Source organism: Poeciliopsis prolifica, unplaced genomic scaffold (genome assembly GCF_027474105.1).
Source record: "Poeciliopsis prolifica strain line A6 unplaced genomic scaffold, Auburn_PproV2 SCAFFOLD008, whole genome shotgun sequence".
In the NCBI taxonomy this organism is placed as follows: domain Eukaryota; kingdom Metazoa; phylum Chordata; class Actinopteri; order Cyprinodontiformes; family Poeciliidae; genus Poeciliopsis; species Poeciliopsis prolifica.
Window position 1 is genome coordinate 9311527 of NW_026562383.1, and position 16386 is coordinate 9327912.

The following is a 16386-nucleotide window of genomic DNA, read 5'->3' on the forward strand; positions in this document are numbered from 1 at the left end:
GCACATCAAATTAAATGTACTTCACAAGCACACAACAGCTAAAGAGCAAATTATAAAAAGGTGCAATTTGATTCAAATCCAACTCATGTAGAAACAAATCAATTCAAGATAAAAGTAAACTTGCAAACTGATCTGTACTCTCAGTTGCCAACTTGTTTGACTTTGCAAATACAAAGAATTTCATTATCATTTTTCCAAAAGTAAGTCTTATCTGCACAAGCTCAGCTCTTTTTGTAGCTAGCTGCATGTGTGGGTTTTAAGTTTCCTGTGTGGTATATTTTAGTTCATGTTTGAAGCAGAACCCAATCTTCAACATCAAGAATCTTAAAAAAAGGAACTGAACAGTCACAGTCACAGATGACACAAGGCAGTTTATTTGTTTATTTGTTTTGTTGCCTAAAAACAAAAAGGAACCAAATGTAAAAATGGAGAAAAATTAATTAAGCTCGTAAAAAATATTTTACTTTAATTGTCGCTGACATCTGAGCTGACATATGGGAGTTACTAAACTGAAATATCATAACATTTATTCATTTCAGCACTTGAAATACAACACAACTTTCCCATATCTTTTTATACAGTTAGAAACTATAAAACAAGTTGAATTCAAAACAACTGAACAAATACCAAATCAGAAGATCAGTGGTCATGTGGTGAATGCTGGGCGTATCTGAAAGTGAAACACAAAGGTTGCTTTGCTAAACTCTTTTAATTTGATATACCTTTGGGATCAATAAAGTATTTTGGAACTTGAATAAACATTGGGCTGGCTCTGACAGCAGGGAAAGATAAACCCTCCAATGCAACTACAGAATGGGATTTAGTCAGAAATGAACGTCTTGCTCCTCTGTCTTAGTTTTCTTAGCCTTAACCCTACAGCTCTAAGGTTCGCTGAGTGTAAAACCTCTTTAATAAAAAATAGTAGCTGATGGAATCAAAGCAGCAGTTTGTGGAGGCGATCCATTCAGACACTTGTAAAAACTTATGGCTTGGTAGATATATGGACTTCCAGTTTAGTGGAACCTCGTAGAGTAAACTTACTACATGCGCAATGTGGATTGGTGTGTAGCAGACAAGAAACACCATCATGTTTGCTTTTATTATATCAACAATACTTTTTCTTTCCTCCGACTTGTTTTGCTCTTTTCCCAAAATACAGATGATCTGACTGGAACAGAACACAATTATCAGCAGAGGAGCCAGGTAGCCGAGAGACAACAGAAGCCAGGTAAATTGTCGACGGATTCTCTTATTTTTACATCTTTCATAGCATGTCCAGAGTTTTTCAGGATGGTTATCGTTGCGAAAAACAACAGCAATTGAAACTAAAACCACCCAGATGAGCAAGCAGACGGCGACAGCCGCCTCCTTCCTCCTCTTCCATGATCTGGCCTGCAGTGGGAACTTGATGGTGAGGTAGCGGTGCACGCTGATGGCTGTCGTGGTCAGGATGCTGGCGTACATGTTGATGAAGTGAATAAAAATTAGGAAACTGCAGAGCAAAGTTTTAGGCAGGCAGAAAAAGGCGTCGTAAATCCTGAAGGGAAGGAAAAGGACCAGGGTAAAATCAGCCAGAGCCAGGTTCAGCATGTAGACGTGTGTCGGTCCAGGAGGCCCGCTTTGCGACGAAGGCCCACAGAGCAGCACCGTTGACGACGAGACCGAGGAGAAACACAAGACTGTAACCCAAACCCTCCAGGATGCTGTTGACGCATGAATCGGTGGTGTTGCTGCTTGCAATCGTGGTTATGCTCTCGTTGGAGGACATTTTGAACTTCACCTTGTATAAAATTATTAAAAAACCGTTAGGATGATCTTTGTTTGATAGACAAAAGCCCAAAGAAAAATCCCTCCGCAATCACATTCAACTAAAAGCAATAAAAAGGTCCAACTTCCTTGACACTCTACAAAACGTCAAGAAGATGAAGCTAAAATTAGTAGGTGTAAAATATGAGTATTAATCTTTCTGTCAAAGTCATTCAAGCTAAGAAATAATCAATAACTTACCAAAGGTCCTAGTTTCGTGCCCTGCATAGTCAGAGTTTCTGACTGTATGCAAGTTGCAGAGGGCATATCATGAGTATCTTTGACAGGAGTTATCAACTTGCCTGCATACATACAGTTTGTGTGGTTTTTGCCTTCCTGTTTTGATAAACGCGTCATCTGAAGCTACACATGCTTGTTAAGCTGACACATCTTTTAAGCTGACCTCTAAACAAGAGGAAACAAGAAATTTCAAGAAAAGTTCAATAGCATAACCAATTCTTAGAACTGCACCTGACTTTAGAGTGACACATGAACATCAGTTTCAAAACCCTCTTCTCACTTCATTAGAACTAAACTGAAAAGTTGATCTATTAGTTTAATGCAACAATTTCAAAAATCTTATGCAGATTTATTACACATAAAGTGTCAAGTCTGATGATTGCAGCTTACATCTCATCCAGGAAGTATAAACAGGTTTTGTAATCAGGTTCATAACTTGTTTGTGAATACGAAGGACCCCCTGCTGGCCTGCATACGCCAAGTGAAGTTCAGACAGTGAAAGTTGAAAAATTGCTCTTGAGTGCCACTTTCAGACCTCTGTCACAATTTAGCACAGCTCAGACTTCCTCATGTCTGTAACTGTATTCATAAACAATAAAAAAAATGTTTTTTATTGTTTAAAACTGATTGAAAGTGGACAACAAAAATGGGTAATCAGCCGTGCCTTTGCTTTGCAGTCTGTTTTTTCACATAAGTGTTCCCAAATCAAATTCTGCTCAAGGTCTCATCTAACCTTGGTCAGCTCCCCCAGTATTTAAAGAACATTGAATGAGCAAGAGACTGAGAAAAAAAAATAAGGTAATTAGTTGTCAGTTGTCCCCCAAATAATTTTGATTACTTTTATGCATTTGAAGTCAATGGGGAGTTAGTGTCCACTTTCATAAAGTAGACATCCTCTGCTTGCTGCTGATAATAGCAACTCTAGTAGTTTACATGCTCTGTGGGGGACTGCACCGCACTTTATGCCAACCCAGAATCTCATTTTGTCCTGGTTTGGAGGGGCCTGACTCAAGTAACAATCATGCAAGAACTGCCACTGGGACAATGTGTCCCAACTGGATTTCCTTCTGTTATTCCTCCAGAAAAAATGGTGAGGATTGAAGTGATGAGGTAGACATGGTTGGATCCAGGTTGTGTTGCAAATGATGTTTTTTTAATGAACAAATGATTCACATAATCCAGGCAGCACAGATGACTTACAGCAGAAGCTCTGACTCTGGTAGTTACTGGTAAATAATTACAACAAATGAGAAAAGACTGATGTCAGCAGATGATCAATGCGACAGCAGACGAGAACCTGACAGGGAGCAAGAAGCACAGGTGAGTATAAATACACAGGGAAGGTGATCAGGGGAAACGAGGGACGGCTGGGGACAATCAAGGAACAACGGGACAACGCAGACAGCTGAATTAACACACAGAAAAACCAAATCCTCACAATGTCAGAGGTGTTAAAAGATCATTGGGTCATTTCAAGTTTCTGGTAATTATTACTGGAACATAGGAGAGGTTTCAGTATCGGCCTCTTGCTTACAGCAATGGGTTTCTCTGATGCACACAATTTCGATGAGTGACTGAGAACAGAGAATAGAAAGAGCAAACGTTCACTGACATTGCTAAATAATCAACCATTTGGAAAACTTTACAGATTCCTCTACACATCGACAGGCTTGGCTTCGATTTTAATCTGAACCGAGAATGATTTAAACAAACTTAAAAAAAAAAAAACAAGAAAAGAAAAAAGATTTTCCTGCACATTACAGACGTCTGGTATCTTTCAAGTGTTTACACATAAAAACTTTTAATTTGTTTGGGAAACTGTACAATTGCCTTTGGGGTTTTCTGTTGAAAGTTTGGAGTTCGGATCTGCCTCAGACTGCAGCTTGTCCCGAAGGACCCAAGTTGAAACTTCACCCAGTTGGGGGGGAGCGATTGACGACAGAAAGAAAAAGTGAACAATCAAAGGCTTTGTAAAAACAACAACAAAAAAGTGGGGGCTGTTTGATAATGTAATCTGGAGAAGCCTTTTGGACGAGCCAAATGGAACCAGTGACAAAATACATGACCCAAAAACAAATGACGGAGCTGAAAGGTTTGGAGAATAAAGTCACCTTTTTATTGGCTCAATCTATTTAAGACAAGGCAGCCTGGTTATAGGAAAGTTTTAGAGTAGAGAAGAAAAAACAAGGAATTCACTGAATGAGTTTAATGCTTTTCATCAAGAGAATGAGTGCCTGGAAACAGGAAGATCAAACCACCATCCTGTAGGAAACAATCACAATGTCTCACATTTCACATTAAAACCATAAACAGTGTATAATTAGAAAAAGGAAGAAAAATTATGCGTTTTGAAAAGTGTGACATTCATATTTTTCTCTTTTCTTCATTTTTCCTTCTGTTTTTGTGACTTGCACTTGTGTTCGGCTCCTCTGAGTCAGAACTTTGCAGAGCTACCTTTCACTGCTGCTGAAAGGTAGCTCTGTACCTTTCAACATGCCAGCTTCAACCAGCCAGAGATTGACATTATTGCCCATTTTTCTTTGGAAAATAACTCAAGCTCCTATTTCCTATTAGACTGAGAGCAACTGTAAGTGGCAGTTTTAAATTCTTGCAAAAAGTACATTTACAAATAAACCTTTCTTCATCAAATCAACTCAACTGGAGCACTAGCTGCATTTTAGGGTTGTTGTTGTGGTGGAAAGCAAGCCTCTGCTCAGTCTCAACTTTTTTTTTTCAGATTTTCTCCCTAAATTTGACTCAATACTGACAAAATTATCCCAACAAAATTTTTTCATGTTTCCCCAGGGGCGTGGCATCTTCACTGTGATAGCATTCCACCACAAATAGCATTTTGAATGTAGACCAAAACGTTTCACTGTAGTGTGAGCTTCTACGTGTCCGCAGTGACCTCTAGATTGCATAATTATGGTAAACTGTGCGTGGCTTTGACTGATAAATGTCCTGTTGTGCATCTCCGCTGCTCCTCCAGAGTTGCCAGTTCAGATCTTCTCAATGTCCAGCCTGTCGGTTTAGACTGCAGATAATGGATTAAGCAGAGCTCTATGCACTCTACTGTGTTGTTCTGTCACAACTATCCATCCCAGTTAGATGCGTTGAAGTTCATATTTGTAATGAGAGAAAATGGGACAAAATACTAGATCTCGGCAAGGCTCTCCAGATAAAAAAATGACCAAACTTGCTTTCTGTAGAACATTTGTAATTAATTTGGTGTATTTACTCATCAAAGTAGGATGGGTTGTTGGGCATGACAGATTGTCAGAACACCTGTTTGGCTGCTGTTTGCTTTGAATCAATCCTGCAAACACCATATATTTGCAGAAAGCAGAGTCAGGAAAAAGCCCGGGAGATGTTAGATTAAATCCTGTTTATTAGTCTGCATTTGGCAGTTATTACGTCCCAATGTTATTAAAAGCAACCTTATGCCTCACAGATATTGTTCTGTGGAAATAAAGGCAAAAACAACCTAATACCGCACAGGATATGAGGCAGCTCAATATTTTAGATGCAGTATGTTGTAATTAATTTGTCTGAAATCCGTTTAGGCCCATTTGGTTTTCATTGAGATATTCCCCAGACCTGGTATATTGGTTTCACTGGATTTCTGTCTCCGTCTTCCACGTGGTCCTATCGCTGCGGTCATGCATTCACTTTTATCTGTCTGGTAATGTTTGAAAGTGCCCTTTACACGTCAGTGACAAGGCCAGGAGGAGGAGGAAGAGAAGGAGAGGGCGGGGGTTTTCCATTTAGCTCTAACTAGGTCAGTGAAGACACACCCCTCCCTGTCTTCCCTCCTGGCCAGCCAAGCCAGGAGGAAAGACAGGGATGGCTGCTTCCCAACCCATCCTGTCTCTTCCCTCTCTCTCTCGCTTTTTGATCTGCTACCCGCTGTGACGCAATGCAGTTTTTTTTTTTCCACACCCTCTGAGTTAGACAACCGTGGCGCAGTCGTCCATTTCACCGAGACCCGTGTCCTCCAAAATAGCCCAGAAAACAACTTGCAGCTTTATAGATACATGTCAACTCAAATGACTCAGCAACAACATGTTGGATCTATTTATCCGCCTGAGCTCTGGTTATTAACGCCAGCGTTTCTTTTTTTTTTGTTGTTGTTGTTGTGATTGCATAACGCCACCATATTACATAATGTTTGTGGGGGTCGTCAATCTGTTGTTGAGGTTTTTAGAGTTTGGAAGAAGTCATGTTGCTCACATCCTCCAGAAAGTGTGACTGTGTGCTTGTTTCAAAGACCTTCACCAAGAAACGTCTTGAGGATAACGCATATTTTCTACACGTTATCTGATGTGATATGGAACAATTGCTGCATTCATCTGCGATTTGAATAGTCTCATAACACATCTTGACTTGTGACTTATCATGTGTCCTGGCAGCTCTGTGACAATATGGGCCGAGAACCATGGATGAGGGGCCTACAGTGCAAATTCCAAGCATTACATAAGCTTGGCGTGTTATACTACCAATCCAACACTGGATGTCTCTGTTTCTGCGGTCCGATACAGGAAGAGTGACTCATACAGCAGGGTTACGTCTGAACCGAGCTGCCAGATCTCACGCATCCCTGATTCTGATTCTCCACTGTGCTGTTTACCTCTGCAAACAACAATCTGAGGCGGCCTGCTGACTGCTGTTGTGTTGAAACGCTCTTAAAGTGGGGCAACAAATATTTAATCTGCATAAATCATACACATAGAATAAGCTCTCTGATTCAAACATGAATAGGAAACACACATCGTCATGTAATTCAGTTCAAATAGCAAAACTCAAATCATATATAGGTTCAGTGGAGGCACTGATTTATTTTAAGGCTTTGTTTGATGATTATGGCCTACAGCTGTTTTTACTGTACAAATGTTTTATCATTCCCTGTACAATCACAACAGAGGCTGATTTGATGATAGCTGCCTCTTCAATAGCCTTTAACTGCTTCCACATAAAAGTACGTAAGTAAGTAAAAATTTATTTATACAGATTTCAAGAAAGTGCAGAAAAAACAATAAAACACGCCTTTTAATGTCAGTAAATAAAAATGGCTAAGCAAAAGCCTATGGTTAAGCAAAAGCCTATGCTGAAGTGATGAATCTACAGTTGTCAAACTTATCTGGGCAGAATGTGAATCCTGAAAAGGCTTTGTTACCCTCTGTTGTCATCCTGCTCACAGAAGATCAGGGACTGCAAGGGATTAAAAGGTTCTGAGCAGTGGATAAATTGAGGTGTCCCAGCAGCAAAGTAACAGGCAAACGGAAGCATGATCATTCAAAAGTCAAAAAAGGCATTAACAAAAAATAAGAATAAGTGACTGTACAGTAAGGGAAAATTTACAGTACCCCTTTGTGCACGTAGGATGCAGAAGTCTGTCACTGAAGATGGTCTCTGGTTCCACAACAGGTTTATGCACAAGACGCGAGGAATTGTCCAACAGTGATGTTATTTTTGCTTAACTTTGGACTCCCATCACTGGGTCAAGAGGGCATCTGAGGACAGAGCCAGCCCTTCTGATGAGCTTATCCAAAAGCTTCCTCTCAGTGCAGCTTCTGCTTCCACATGCTATGCCATAAAAGATGGCTCACGCCACCACAGAGTCAAAACAGACCTTCGGGAGTGCCACTTGGAATAGAAAGCAGATGTCCATAACTGCATCCAAATTAAAAGAAAGTAACTGCTAAAGAAGCCGGATGTTCACATAATGCTGTATAAAAGCATATGAATGGAGAGTTAAGTGGAAAGAAAAAAATGTAGAAAAAAATACCACAAATAACATGTAAAACTGCAACCTGGGCTAATATACTTCTCAACCAGAGACGAAGTCAGAAGCATCTATCCTGGGTGAAAGGGGAAAAGAACCATATGGTTACACTGTACGGTTCATTTCCTATTCAGAAATGAACATAAAGGGGGCATTTTATTGGGAAATCAAAATCTCAAACACTGAAGGGACGGTGGAGAGGCCCAGAACCCTAGGCTACTAGAGTTACACTGAGATGTTTCCACTGTCAGTAATGAATTGGCGATCCGTGTCCCCTACTGGTGTTGGTCCGCTGGAATTTAGCAATTCCAAACCCAGGAAATTTCCACATGCTTCCCTCCACTGGCAAGCTTCATGGAGAAGCTGATTTAATTGTTTTGTTTTGTTTTGTTTTTTGAGGAAGTCCTTCATTAGACTCAAAGAGGAATGCAGGATCAGTCAGGGTATGGGTGGATGAAAAAAAACAAAAAACATTCAACCGAGACAAAGAGCAAATGATAGCCTTGTGGCTGGCTCAGCAGCAAAATTAGGTCACCGGGTCAAAAAAGAAGAAAATAAGACCACATGATACAGGAATAATCGTGTCTGATAAAAACAGCAACAATGACAAAAACAACAACAAACATCAGGACGCTGGAATAACTTGTCTGGAATAACGTGGTTCATTTCAGCTCTGGACACAAACATGGAGTCGGTGGCAGTATGTTTTTCCATGTGCGGTTCCATGTGAGCACGATGCCAACGTGTGCGCGTTCACACTCGCCTGGGCGTACACCTTATATCTAGGTCAAGCTCACATGGCACAGCACATTGAGTCACAGCGGAGATAAACACAACCCAGTTGTCATGGAGACCTGGCTTCCTGTACGCCTCATCTTTTGCATTCGTATTTGCATCAACTCCCTGCGTTCGGAGCGGGCAGGGAGCAGTGATTTGGGCTCAGCCTGCACTGAAGGCAAACAGGGATGGATGAATTAATTATGAGATTAATCAATCACGACAATCTTTTGTTAGCCTGAATCAGGGAGTGCGTCAGCAGCACTAATTCCTCCGTCCATTTGAGCATGATTGGGCGTGGATGTTTAAACTGCCCTGTGAGAAACAAAGAGGAGAGGTGTCGTACAGAATGAGAGAGACATATCTTACCGATTATGTACTTCAGGACAAGTCCAGGCATCCTGGAAGACAATTATCCTCTGCTATAATTCAATGCATCTCATTGTGTGTGTGCATGTGTGCGGGCGTGTTAGCAAGCTGTTTACATAATCAAATAACCGAAAAAGTTTTTCCATGAAAGCTTGTCTGGAAATGGCAACACACGAGAATGAATGTCATAATTGAAGTCGGGAGATTTTGCCCAGGATTGGCATAAAACCAACAATCGTTCAGAAAGCCTGCAAGGGAGCTCAGCAGCTACTTCAGTCTCCACCTATTGTCCAGTGAATGCTTGTTACAGTGCCTGGCAGGTATGAAGTGGCAGCGAATGAAAGTAGAGATAAAAGATGTTTTAGACTGGCCTCTTCCTCCACCAACATCCAGGGGACAAAGCTAAAACTGGTTTAGTTAAATATGTGTGACTGAATACAAGAGGAATGCATTCAAATAAAATCTTCAGGTTTTATTTAGCTCTGAACTCACGCAAATATCCTCTGTCTGGTTTGCATTGTCTGTGGTTTCTGTTTTGACAATAACAAAACAATCCGGCAGCCGATTTCAGGCAATCAATTCTAGAGTTGATAGTTAAACATCTGGTGTTCTGTGTACGATTACCTCTTTTTCAATATTTTACGCTAAAAAGTGCTCAAAAGAGATACCAAGCACTAAATAGATTATATATTGAAATATGCAATTCCTTGGAATATCTCCTACATTGTTTTTGTTGCATATTGTCATGTTAAAAACACTCATTTGTATGCATATAGCAACAGAAAATAGTGCATTATTGGTGGTTTTAAATTTTTTTTACAACAAAAGACTGATACGTTTGTTTGATGTCCCTTTACTCTGATGCACTCAAATAAAATCCTGTGCAACAGACATCTTTCGTGTGGCAGGTCGGGGTTACAGTTGTGGAGAAGATTAAAGCAGAGTCAGGTTATCCCAAGCCCTGATCAATGCATGTTCTGAAAGAAGAGCGAGTTTGGCACTTACTGGAAACAAAATGGCTGCCCACCTTACCAAAACAATCCACTTTTAATCTGGAGAAGCTGCAGCTCACCTGACAGAATCTACTTACAGGTCAACTACAACCACCAGTCACACACTCAGTCACAAATATGAGCTGTATAGAAGAGATGGACTACAAGAAAATCTCATCTAAAATTGTCACAAGTCAATGACGTCACAGAAATCACAATGAACTCTCCGTCTCCATGGTCAATCATTGTGGTGGAAGTATCGTGCTTTGGGGATACTTTTCTTCACCAGGAACAAGAAAACAGTTCTCTTGTGTTATTTTTAAAAAAAATGGTCTTTGTTGGCTCAAGTGGCCTTTATTTGAAAGTACTTTGAAAGGAAACAGGGTAATCAGAGAGGGGGAAAACATGTGGCAAATGTCGCCAGGCCAGGAATCATACCTGTGACTCAATACATGAGTCGCGCTTTGCCTCTGTGCCACCACAGCAACCAAAACTGGTCATAGTTAAAGGAGCCGTCTACCATCCGATCTTGGTAGAAAACCTGTTAGAGGCTGCAAAAGAAAGTGATAAAGGTTCAGTTTCCAGCAGGATAACAACCCTGAACCTGCCGCCAGCACTACAACAGAGTGGAAAGTTTATTCATGAGTTAGAGCGGCCCACTCCTAGTGTAGATCGAAATCCAACCGAGAATCCGTGGAAAAACTGGAAAACTGATCTTCAAGTCCATCCTATCTGACTTGGCTACTTTGCAAAAATAATTTTTCAGTTTATAAATGCTAAAGGCCGGTAGCAACCCATCACTGCTATGAAAGGCATAAAAACTCAATTTTCCAGTTTCTTCCACTTTATAGTGACATTGCACTTTGTGCTGCTCTAACACAGAAATACCTATTCAAATTCACTAAATGTGTAAGGATCAAGAGCTATGAATACTTAATGGCTGCAATGGAGAAACTTATGAAAAGCTCTTATCAGATTTTAATTTCTCAGTACTTCTTTCATCTGGGGTCAAATTCCAGCTAAGCTGATGCCTTTTTAAGAATTTTCATTGGACAGCAGTCTTACAGAACATAACATAAAAACTGAAGGCGGTTGAGTGCTTGGCTTCACACCTCCTAACCCATGACTGAACCCTTACTTTTATATTTATTCTACAGCCTCTATCACTTCCTACACGGCAAAGTCTATAAAAACTGGGAGAGAAGAAGCAGATGTGCAGGAGCACAGAGAGGTAGCAGAAGCAGGGGAAGATAAAAGAGCTGGGAATGAGAACGATAGAAGAAAAGGCTGAGGTAGGAGGATGAGAGGAGGAGCAGAGTGGAGGATGAGCAGATTGCTGCAGGAGAGAACAGTGTTTGCACTCTCTCTGACACACTGACCTAGTGATGCGGCGAAGCTTCCAGCTCCAGATTACCAAGCCGCAGCCCTATGGGATGTGGAGGGGGAGGACGGCGAGGGGGATTAATTGTGCCTCCAGAGCGAAGAGAGCAGGAAGATTAACTGATTGGGGGAAGCATTGAGGGATTACGACTCTATGGATGGAGGGAGGCTGAAATAATCTCGGCGAACCAACTGGCACAAGCCACCGCATGCATGTTTGTTTGTGCTGAGGGAGTAAACAACACGCCGAGGTGGTAGAAAATTTAAGGCTAAATCACTGCTGTGCATTAATGCACGGGGACGTTTCACAGTGTTACCAGCGAGAAGTCCGAGTGGGATCTGAGGAGAGCTGATGGCGCGGAGTTTGTCCACAAGGGTCCCTGCTGGAACCATGTGCAGCCAATCAGTTTCAGTCTGTCCCTCCATCGCTACAAAGACTCTTTGATGTGAGTGAGGCCTTTAAATTCAACCCTTGGGAGTCACAAGACGAAACCTGGCTTTGATCTGACTAAGGGCAAACCTTACGTTCCTCCTAACAACAAAACTGCAGAACAACAAAATATCTGCTAGGAAAGGAAGCCGCGGTGTTTGAACTCTCTGCGGCTTGGTGGGGAAGTTGGTATTTCATTCAAGAAGCACATTTCGTGTTTTGTTTTTTGTTTTTTCAAGAAATCTGGACCTATACTATTGGCTCTCGTTTGAAATATGAAACATTTTGAATAGTCAAACCTGAACTGGATAATTCCACCCCAAACCCAATTAAACTGAGATTCATTTGTCTCCCTCCCTCCTCACACCAAGAGAAATCAATATTTTCAATCCTTTTCTTGGCATGGCTTCAAAACAACCACAAACTGAGAGAAATATTTCCTAAAATCTCATCTCGTCTCGTCTAATCACTTCTCATTCTTATCACAATGTATATGGAGCACAGATGGAGGGGTCTTGCCCAGGGCAGCATTCATGCACGCACCGCCACAGGCGACAATTTACTTTCAAACATTCAAACTCTCCGTGTAATCTCAGAAATTCAGCTTTGCCTTTTTGCTCCTCTGTCACAAATAGTCCGTCTATTTATGTTTCATTTTTACCAGCCAAAACCCCCAATCCCCCCAGTCAACTTCCTCATCCTGTTATACCGTCGCTGGCAGCCTTCCAAACGTCCTCCAGCTTCCCCCTCCCTCCGAGTCTCCCATGCTCTTTCCCACTTTTTTGTCGGGCAACAAAATGTCTGCCGCGCTCAAATCCATGCCGAGGCCCTCCCCTCCACGCAGTCCCTCCGCGGGAGCCGCATAGCAGTTACATAAGAGCTGAGGTCAAAGTGTCACTGCCTTTGTCAAGGCTGATGCAGGGCGACGAGGAAACGAGTGAGGGTGCAAAGAGAAGGAAAACGACTCAGACAGACGTCGGAGAGCAGAACTGTGCGGAAGATTTTAGCTGATGCACATAAATGAACTGGCTGTGGTATTTGGATATATTCAAATGTGTCAAACTGAGATGGGGAAGTACACAAATAAAAGCAGATAATGTGTGCAAAAAGGGGGAAGTGGCAAAGGACAAAGCTCTGCAGATACACACGCCTGTGTTAGACAACATGTTTGTGCTTGTCTGCGTAATTCTGTGATGATCCTGTTGGCTTTCTGCTCTCTGCTGCTCCACTAACCTAGTTTGAGTAATCTTTGCCTTCAAACTGTTTCATAACAGCGCTGCCAGATGATTGCATCATAAAGCCGCTTGCCACTGCAACATCATCCTTCCAGTTCCCAGAAATAAAACCGTCCCAAGAGCAGAGATACACAGATTCAAAATTGCTTTCATTTGCTTTGCCGCAAATCTAAACTGATGAGCTGGAAGCTTTGCCTGCCACAAGTTAGTCGCCAAATGGAAAAAAGAAAAAAACAAAAAGAAAATCTGCAGAACAGATTCTAGGGGGTGGAGGTATGGGTCATTTGGCAGGTGTGCAATACTTATGGGTTAAGTGAGATATCAGGAGTCATGACATGTTACTACATCAGTTTGGAATAACAGATGCAAAACATCAGCCCAACTTCTGCGAGTCCAAATCCATTTGGGTAAAGAAAAACTTGCCCTCAAGACAATTCATCAGAAAATAGTGAGTGAGCAAACACTGGGAATTTGGCCAGTGATTATATTCAATTCAGAATTTCCGATTCAAATTGACTATACATGCAATTGATCTGAGCACATAAACACAAAATAGGTCCACAAAATCAGTTGATATTTGTTGTCAAAAGAATGATCCTATTTTGATATTCACCGGCTTTTGCTGTAATACTCTGCAGAGAATCTGTTAACAAAAACAACTTCTAGTCATGCAATCCACAAATCTGGCCTATATAGAAGAATGGTGAGAATAAAACCATTGTTGAAAGAAAGTTTTATGTTTTTTAAAGTTTGCCTAAAGCAATGCATGGTAAATCGGGTATCCACTGTAGCCAGAACTACAAGTTCTGTAATCAGGGTTTACACAGCCTCGGTTGTGGACTATTTCTACAATCAAGCACATCTAAAAATCTGTGTTAGCAACTCCCAATTCAGATTAAAGCATGCTCATGTATTGGAATGGCTCAATTAAAGTCCAGACTTGCATCCAATTGAGAATCTCAGTTCCAAACTTCCAAATTGACATTTAAAGACACTCTCCATCCAATGAAGTTACATACACTGAAAACAAAAACAAAAAAGCTTGAACTATGTTTCTAAGAAGAATGAGCAAAAGCGTCATTCTCCAGATGTGCAGAGCTGGAGAGGGACCTCGAAACAGTTGCAGATTTAATGCAGCAGAAAGTAATTTCATATAGTGAAGGCATGCATGCCACACTTTTCAGATTTTAATTGGTCAAAAAAAAAAAAAACTAAACAAACTCCCATTTTCCATCAGCTTTATAGTCATGTTCTGCTTCGTTTTTGATTTACCACTTAAAGTGTAGGGAATCCACACTGACATTTTTCTCTCTAAGATGACAACAACAACAACAAAAAGTGAAAAGTGTAACTCCTGCAAAGCTCTGTGTCTGCACACTAAGTCAGGCAGACCGATCACCACGGCAGCAAAGGTGTGGTGGGTTCTTCACAGCTTATCTTTTTATAGATAACTTCTCGGTTCAGGGTTTCATAATAAAACACTTGCTCCATGTCATCAAGACTGACAGCCTGCCTAAAAATGAAAAGAGGCAGGAGGAAGGGAAGGGTGTTTAAAGACGACGCCAAGACTTTCAGTTCTGCAAGATCAGAGTCAATGTGACGTGAAACAGCTATTTGTCTAACAAAAGACCCGTTTGGTAGGTTTTGCTGTTGGTTTTTACTTTGGCATCACGCCATAAGAAAGGTATGACGTTACCTAACTTAATGGGCCCTGCTCTGTTGCACAAATAAAGCTGCTTGGTGCAACATAATGCCAGGGAAGTATTAAAGCAGAACTGACCGCGGGGTGTAATTACCTTCCTAATTTTTTTTGCTCAAAGGAGTTAAAGCTGATCCTTCTCACATTACTCTCCTGGACAAAAAAAAGAGGAAAAAAAAAACGAGCTGTGGGCCACTTTATTAATCATTTGCCAGGCCACCTTAAACGCGCTCCCGATTGCGCGCACCCGCGCCCGTTGCGGGAGGAGCTGACGGCGGTGAGATCATGTGAGAGTCCACGCTTGGAGAAAGTAGGTTAGCAGGGTAGACGGAAAGGAAAGCAGGCGGAGAATCGGAGCGCAGAAAGGGGGGGGTCCAAACAGCGCTCCTTCACCGTGCGGATCCAATCTGTCAAATAAAACCACAAAAGTTGAGGAGAAGCTGCTCGTCGGTGCGCGACAGACGTCTACCATGAGATCCGAGGAGATTTCCTGCACTCTTTCATTTTACTCTAACTTGATCGAGCGATAAATAAAAGGAGTTTATTTCTCTCTTCTTTTTTTGGCACTTTCTTTTTTTCCTTAAAAAAAGAAAAGAAAAGGTTTTTGGGGTCGTGCGTATTAAAGCTGATCGCAGTTGGGAATAAGTTCATATTTACAGACCCAGGCTGGGGCGCTTTATTCGCCTCTCGTCAGTTTTCCAACACTAAATTCATGTCGCCGAGTCTTCACCGCCCTGCGCAGAAATAAAGAACACGTCAAAAATGAGAGGTAAGGTTCTTTTTTCTTTTCTCATTTATTAATATGTTCAAATGAATAAGTTATTGCTCGTGCAGCCATGCCGGATCATAACGTTGCCTGTTTCGGGTTGGATTTTTTTATTTATTTTTTTTTTTGCCACATGTGTGCGCACAGGGACTCTGTAGAGAGCGCCCGCTTTTCCTCCCAGTGCGCACTAATCCCTCCTGACCGGATTATGGCCGCACAGAACCCTGCTAAACCCCCCCCCCCCCCCAAAAAAAAAAAATAACAAAAAAACAAACAAACAAAAAATCCCATCAACTGCGGTGATGAGCGAGGCTTAGATGAAGAGAATAAACAGAGGCGGCGTGTTTTCTTGACATGAAATTCAGAACAAGGCTTCGGCTGTAGCTCCTGCACGCGCAATGTTGCGTTTTGCAATTCACGGCGGTGCGAGCTCATAAACGTCAGAGAGAAAAAACAGAAACAAGACAAAACAAACAACAACAAAAAACCCTCACCTGAGACTTCTGTGGATTTTTTCGGGGGATCCATGTTGGAAGTTATGCAACGAGAGAGGGGAGGGAGAGTGTGGGGGTTGTTGTTAACCAAACTATTATGTAATCGAGCTTATCAGGTTTCTTACAATGTTAATCAAATACATTATTTTTTATGCCTTTGTTTTGCATCTATTTGTTTCGCGTCGTGAAACATATGGAAGTGCTTCCACGTATGAGGTTATGTGTTTATTACGCACTCATGAACTTGAATTGTGTGGTTTTCCTTTGAAATCCGCGATTGCCAAATTGAACAAAGTGCTCCTCCGCACAGGGTGCGCAGGATCAATCTTTGGTGTTGTTGTGGTGGGATGGCCGTGCCAGCATGGCCGACAGTGTGAGTTACGGAGGGAGAGAGAAACCCGGCTGTTCCACTGACC

General features: G+C 41.6%; 2 protein-coding genes across 2 annotated transcripts in view; one reads left to right on the forward strand and one right to left on the reverse strand.

Moving 5' to 3' along the window:
* On the reverse strand, positions 1–15988 carry gpr35b (G-protein coupled receptor 35 b). The gene is given in 3 exon segments (XM_055033880.1): positions 1–1603; positions 1605–1780; positions 15971–15988. Coding segments are annotated over 2 exon segments (894 nt in total). The 5' UTR covers positions 1769–1780; positions 15971–15988; the 3' UTR covers positions 1–873.
* rorcb (RAR-related orphan receptor C b) overlaps positions 14958–16386 on the forward strand; it is a 19106-nt gene continuing 17677 nt past the window's right edge. The window contains exon 1 of the mRNA XM_055033875.1: positions 14958–15479. Within this exon, the coding sequence (XP_054889850.1) occupies positions 15473–15479 (7 nt within the window). The 5' untranslated portion in view covers positions 14958–15472. The remainder of the gene's footprint in view (positions 15480–16386) is intronic.